The following is a 7,266-nucleotide window of genomic DNA, read 5'->3' on the forward strand; positions in this document are numbered from 1 at the left end:
AAAATCATGATTCTCTTTGTAAGTATATATCTAATCTTTTAATTGGGTTCTGTCATAGAGGATATCCATTTCTTGATTTCTAGTCTTTCTCCTTCTTCAATTCTCTTCTTTTTCTTTTTTTATTTCACTTTTCTTTAATGTTTTTGAAAATAAAAGAACTGTTCTTGCAACAGAACTTAAACTAAAAATAATTAACGGGGGAATCTACATCCTCCAAATGGAACACCACCGTTTATTTCCTCTGTTTTACATTAGTGTTGATTTCTTCTGTTTTCTTACTCAAATGCTGATTTTTTTTAACAGATTATTTTTGTCAAAACTTTTATGTATGATAATCAAGAGTCATGAAATTAGAATAATGAAAAGGTGCTTGATTAGAAAAAATTAACTTCGTTTTACAAAAATTATGACACTAATCATTTAGTCATACTTTGATTCTTTGCTGATCGCAAAGCACAAATAATGTTTTATGAACAACATCTAAACAAGAAGGAAAGGGAGAGGCCTTCTGTTAATTTTTGTAATTTTATAAAATGAAATATTAACTTCATTGATACGTTATTCCTTTTCTCTATAAAATAAAAGTAAACTTCATTTATTGGTTGATTCACGAGAACTCTCACATACATAAAGGTATACTATGCTTTTAATTGGATTTGTTTTTTGCGTTCTATTTATTTTTCATATAGATGTTTTCCTTACACATTTGTTTTTAATTTATATTCGCGTGTATGCCTTATGTTATACACATATTTATTTATTTTTGCTATTATGAAAATTTTTATCTTTATCTCAACTAAGTTTATAAGAAAGAAATCATTCAGTAAATGTACTAATATAGCGCGAAATAATTAAATAATTTTTGAATAAATTAGGATCAGTATGCAGTATTAACCATTAATGTTAACTTGAGGTTGATACAAAAGGGAACCCCGAGCACATAATTAAATAATTTGGCAGAACCATTTACAATGTTTCAAAATAATTGATGGCACTATAAAATTTTCTTGCACCTTTGGGTCTTATTAGAACAGCTAAAGTTCCTGCTCTTCCGAATTGTGCCGCAAAGAGATTGATTTTAGTTATAGTTGAACCTCTCTAAATTAATACTCGGTAAATTAATAAACTCTCTAAGATAATATTTTTTTCCGGTCCTGATTTGGGCCAGCGAAAAAAATTACCGATTTCGATAAGATAATAAGATAATATATTTTCAGAAGACCCCTATATAAATATATGGTCCCATTAATATTATAAATTATTAATTCTTTAAAGTTACAAAAATATCTAAGACAATTTAGTGAAATATAATTCTAGTGTTTATTATTTTTTCTTAAAATTTAAATCTAGTTGAAGCTCATCTCTAACTTTTCTTGTTGTATCATAAAGTTCCGGTGTTGTCTTCTCGAACTGCACCCAAAAAATATGAAGAGTTCTAGATGCGATAAATGTTTCGCCTTACGCGCAACTGGTTCCAAAGGTATTGTATCGTCTTCAACTTCATCATCAACATTGTTTTCTCCGATGATATCCATAATTTCTTCTAAGCTCTGGATCTCTGAACATGTATCATTTTCACCTTGACTAACTGTCAAATGAAAATTTTCATCAAGCCACAACTGTAAATCTTTTTGAGTGCATGTAAAATGATCTCTTTTGTACTCAGATAATGCTTTACATATTTGATTTGTCATTGTTAATTTTGTGACACCTTTTAGATGGGAGTCCATTGTAGGGTACGGTTTGAAGAAATTTTCTATGTTGCTTATATAGTTTATTCTCTCACCATTATACATGGAATGTTTTTAGTAAAAATACAATGAATAATATTTGATTAATAAGAAAAAAAATGAACATTACAATGATTTATTAATTACAATGAATAAACAATGAATCATTTAATAAAAAATTATTGCAATGAATCATACATCATACATTGTACTTTATGTATAATGAATTTATTTTTTATATTAATTCAATAAATATGATACATAAATCAGTAAGATACAATGATTTTGATGTAATCAAAATTAATCTTCATTGAATCTCGAAAACACTCGTTAAATTAATAAATATTAATTTATCGATTAAATATTAGCTCTACAAAATAATAATATTTCATGATCCCGACAATTAGGGGTGTACATAGGTCGGGTTGATTCGAATTTTTTAATTACCAAACCAAACCAATTGTGTCGGGTTATTGAATCTAAAGACCAAACTAAACCAATAAAAGTCGGGTTTTTTAACCTCAATTTTTCTCGGATTTTTTCGGGGTTTTTTTTTCATAAAGTCTTCATAGCACAAAACATAGAATTTGTGCTCCAAATATTTTTTTGATCCTAGTAAGACATAACTATATAAGGTATTTTTCAAGAACATAACATAAAATATGAGATGAGCTATGGCATTGTACTAAAATATTCAACAATAAAGATAATAAAATTGCATAAAATAAATATTATTAATATACCATAATAAAAATAAACATAATCTAAAATTACTAAGTTGCTAAAATAAGTACGACTAACAAGTACTAATTTTACATGACTAAACACTATAAAAAAAATAAGTTGTGTATTTTATCTTAATCATGGAAAAATTAAAAATAAATAAATATCTAACACTACTGTCATTCCTAGTACAATTTAAATGAATGTCTTTTATTAGCATTAATATTGACTATAAAACTTATTGTAGCATTCAAGAATTATAAGTCCAAGTTTAAAATAATACGTTAAAAGATAAAATTATGAAAATGTTTAAGAAATATTCATAAATACAACAATAAATATTTTTATGTATTAAATATATTTAAAATTTCTATACATGTAATGTCGGATTGGCTTGGTTCGGTTTAAGGTTCTACTGTATATGGCCTTTTTCACCGAAAATCGGTAATAAAAATGCAGGAAACTTTTGTAAGCTTATTTTCTTCTATTCCACGGTAAATAATCATGGAAATCAGTTCCTCTTGTGCTGCATAATAGTACTTTCTCCTTGAGCATCTAGAAAGGGAGAACTTTACTTACCAATTATTTCTGTGCAGGTCACTAATGCTGGAACTGGATCGCGTGGAACTTAGACATGTATACCGAGAAGCTAATGCTGTAGCAGATGCCTTGGCTAAGCATGGGATGAACCCCACACCCTCAGATGGACGACTACCATGGCATCCCTTATATTACTTATCTCCCCCTCCCTTTGCCTTATCAGTTTTCAATAAGGACTGTTCTGAAAACTTAAACGCTCGAACAGTCTTGGCTTGTAATATCTATAACTGTTACGTTAATTAATTTCTAATATAAATATCCTTATTAGCAAAAAAAAAAAAAAAAAAAAAAAAAAAAAAAAAACCTCCGCTTATGTACAATGCTTGAGAGCCTAATTCCCAAGTTTGAATTATAAATCCTATAAATGGATACTAATTCTCATAATTAATGAATAGAGAAAAGGTTATTCTATTAAATAAACATATTTTATGAACCACTTATTACTGGTGATTGGTGAAAGAAAAAATTACTGGTGATTATTCTTTACAAAATATTAGGTAACTCTAAGTTACAGACCTAAACTTATACTAATTAACAACAAAAGATTGGTGTAAATTCCAAAGGAAGAAACCACAGCAGTGAAATAACATTGAACTGCAGAGGAAGTCTTTAATTAAGCTTTTCGTTTCTGAAGCGGAGATCTGCTTTTCATTTTTATTTAATTTTAACTTCAGTACCATTCCACAGAGAACCTGGAAATGTCGGATTTCAGAAAACTTTGGGATAACTATAAAGTAATGAAAAACTTACTTCAGCTCAAAATCATAGGCCACCATTTCACTATTGATCTCCCAAAAAAAAAAAAAAAAAAAAGAGGAGAGAAAACCCTTTTGGTAAAAACAAAAAAATCTGTTTGGTCAGCTCCTAAAACTGAAAGCTTTTGCTGGCAATGCATTCAACCAGCCACCCAAAACTGTGATTTTATGTACAACAACCCTGTATTCTTTCCATGCACCGTTTCCTTTTCACTACCATAATCCTACTGTATCCATTATACACTGCCCCGAGGGGCCATATTGGCTGTTTAAGAAACTCAACCACTTGGTTCATCTGCAACACCATCTGAATGATAGGACGAGATGTCCACAGGCGCAGTGATACAGCCAACAGTGCTTTTGGAGTGGAAAGAGCTCTTCTGGTGATCTAGATAGATCACTATAACAGTTATATCATCGTGGAAATGACGTCTAATCCCCTTCTCTATCTTCTTTATGTCCTTGTACCTCATCTCCCTCTTCTTAGCAGCCTCCTTAAGGGCTGCTCCCACCAATCTCTTAGCTATTCCCTGCAAGTATTCCAAACCAAAAGATCAGTTCATGATATATAAAATTCAAGTGCCATGTTACATTTCTTGGATCAAAATAAGCAGAATTACCAAGAATCACTCCCATATCTTAACAAAGATATCTACATCTAATCGAGTAACTGGTCTCAAGTGTGCTCAGACGACTTTAACAAGAATGTCATCAAAGCCGTTTCAATCCCCTCCCAGGTTAAACAGACTTGAGTTCCGACTGTATTAACAGCAAAATATAGCTAGTAGCTTGGCAGAAATGCAATATAAAATATATGGCTACTTAGACACTAATAATAAAAATGAAGCAAACATGAGTTATTAAAGACTATTTCCACAACTTGTCCATAGAAAACAACAATGAAAGAAATGTCAACTTACAGCTCTTGGGTTTTTAAAGACTATTTCCACAGCTGCTTCATCGCTTAGGTGTTCCCAGAGGCCATCAGAAGCAAATATCACAAATAAGTCATACGGTCTAAGTTTTCTTGTAACAATAGAAGGTTCTGCTGTCAGTACAGCCCGCTTCAAAGGAACAGGATTTCCATATTGTTGAAAGACAGGATCCCTGTTTAACTCAGGTTTCTTGAGATAGGCATCTCCAATAGATCTAGAAACCTACAAAGTGCCATGTGTAAGTATCTTTGTCGCACGTTCATAATGACAAAGTTCTAGACTAAGGAGCAAAGACACAAAAAGGCTACAAACAAAAGGTGCTATGTGTAAGTATCTTTCCTTGAAAATCATTGGCCTTGAAAGTATGCAACATTTTGAGGTTACAGCTAAGACTTGTGCATAACCAAGATAAATGGGAATCTCGGAAGCAAGCTCCTGTAAGTCGTGCTTTTACTTTTCAAAAAAGAAAAAAGAAAAGCATGGAAAACCAGAGAACTCCAAAATGCAGTTCACTTAAATGAACCACGCAACACATAAAGCAAGGAAATAGAAAAGAAATACAATAACCAGATACAAAGACATAAGTAAGCACCTAGGGAAGTCAAGAAACAAATAGTGCAACTTTGCACTGTTCAGATTTGACATTATTCAAAGCAACCTACTTCAAACAAAAATGCTTAGGTCATTCAACAAGCAAGTAGACAGAATTGGTTTTAAAGCAGCAAATAAGTAAGCTCACCTGAATTATGCCTTTAACTCTCCAAACTCCTCGACAGTATACCACTATAGATGAATCATCAGGATGAAGTGATTCAACCTCTTTCCGCACCTTCTCACACGAAACATTATGATCAGTCGATAACCTTTCTGCAACCACTTTACTTCTCTCCCCATCAAAACCCCTGCGTCCAAGAACTGCCCTAGAGTCTCCTAAATTAGCTACGTATAATTCACTACCTGAAATAGCACCCACCAAACAACATGATCCAACTGAAGCAATCTTCGGCATTAAAGGCAATGATTGCTTCACCAATCGAATAAAATCCTCTTCTGTAGCATTAAATGCCCTCTTTATCACCTCTGATGTTAAACCCCCTTGCTCTTTCTGGAATTCTACACCAAATTGAAAGCAAAGAAATTAGATTAATAGCAAAGAAGAAAAGTACTCATTTATCAAACACAAAGGGAGTGATGAAACAGTAAGCATGTAGAGGCGGATCTAAGATTTAAATTTGATGGGTTGGACCTTCAAGATTTTTAGCATTGAACTCATTGTACTTTAGAAATTATGGTTTCAGATTTAATATTTGTAAAATTTTAGTAAATTTTTAAGTTCTATATTTAAAGTATGTGTAAGATATACTGGGTTTAGTTGAACCCGCTGCAAAACAAAAATGCTTTATTCAACCCGAGAATATACAATCGCACGATTGGAGATAGACCATACGATTCATGTTAATATACAAGAGCAACCTTGTTTTTTCTATAATTTATTTACAAAGAGACGTAAAAGAGCAACCTTTGAGCTCTCAACCAGAAAAAGAAGTGAAAACATTAAAATTAAAATGGACACAACTGTTGAAGACCTAAAACAAAGTACATAGACAAAATTGTCTCCTTTTTTGTTCTTCTTCTAACAGCTTTTAGACCAGATCATACACAGAAAAATTAACAAGAAGCAGAAACACCAGATTGAAGAAATAGCAAACAGATAAAAATAAGAGGCAAAGAGAGAGAAAGAAAATAAGTAGAGCATAATAAAAAACGTACTGTGCAAATAAGGGAAGAGGTGTCTATTGACGAAACGGGAGGCTTCAGGGCCGCCATGGCCATCATAGACACCAACATAGGTAGCGGAAGGAGAAGTAAGGACTTGACTTTGGTCTTCCAGAGAGGAATTAGCCTGTACTACCGCCATTGAAAAGTCGCCGGAGGCATGCGGCTTCAATTCCGTATGCCACAATAGCCCATCTCCGCTCCGCCTCCCTAAACATCTCTCCAATGGCCTATAACATAATCTCATCATCTTTTTTCTCCGGTTAATCAATCAATTAAATCAAATCAGCGTTAGGTCAATAAATCAATTACAATCGGCTAAATTAAAAACCGCGATTACGTTCTCCGTTTACTGTGTGTTTTTGGGGTTTGATTGAAAGGTGTTTGATGAATTGTGTGTGAGAGAATATGGAAAGAAAAAGGAAGAAAATAAAAAGTGGAAGAAGAGAGCGAGCTAATAAAGAGTTTAGAGAGAGTCGAGGGGAAAAACCGCGTACAAATGAAGACACGGGAAAAATCAGAACCTACCCTTTACGCGTTTCTTTTCTTTGTAGAAAACTACTCATACAAATACTAAGGCAAATGCTTTTATCCGTTTTGTGCGATGTCAGTTGTTAGTTGACTGCCGTGTTCCATTTCTTAGTTTTATCCATACTCCACATACGCAGAGTTTACACAACTCCAAAATATTTATAATGTTATTCCATTTCATATTAGGAAATTATAAGTTCTTTAATAAATTAAAAA

The 7,266-nt window shown here is 32.3% G+C and overlaps 1 protein-coding gene across 1 annotated transcript; it reads right to left on the minus strand.

Annotated features, from left to right (window-relative positions):
• Positions 1-3,661: 3,661 nt before the first annotated feature.
• Positions 3,662-6,957, minus strand: LOC104095343 (probable protein phosphatase 2C 63). The gene is made up of 4 exons (XM_009601455.4): positions 6,514-6,957; positions 5,483-5,856; positions 4,729-4,965; positions 3,662-4,338 (listed from the first exon to the last, which is right to left on the minus strand). The coding sequence occupies exons 1-4, from the start codon at positions 6,767-6,769 to the stop codon at positions 4,087-4,089; spliced, it is 1,119 nt and encodes a 372-aa protein (XP_009599750.1). The 5' UTR covers positions 6,770-6,957; the 3' UTR covers positions 3,662-4,086.
• Positions 6,958-7,266: the final 309 nt, after the last annotated feature.

The sequence above is a fragment of the Nicotiana tomentosiformis genome, chromosome 11 (genome assembly GCF_000390325.3).
Source record: "Nicotiana tomentosiformis chromosome 11, ASM39032v3, whole genome shotgun sequence".
Taxonomy (NCBI): Eukaryota; Viridiplantae; Streptophyta; class Magnoliopsida; order Solanales; family Solanaceae; genus Nicotiana; species Nicotiana tomentosiformis.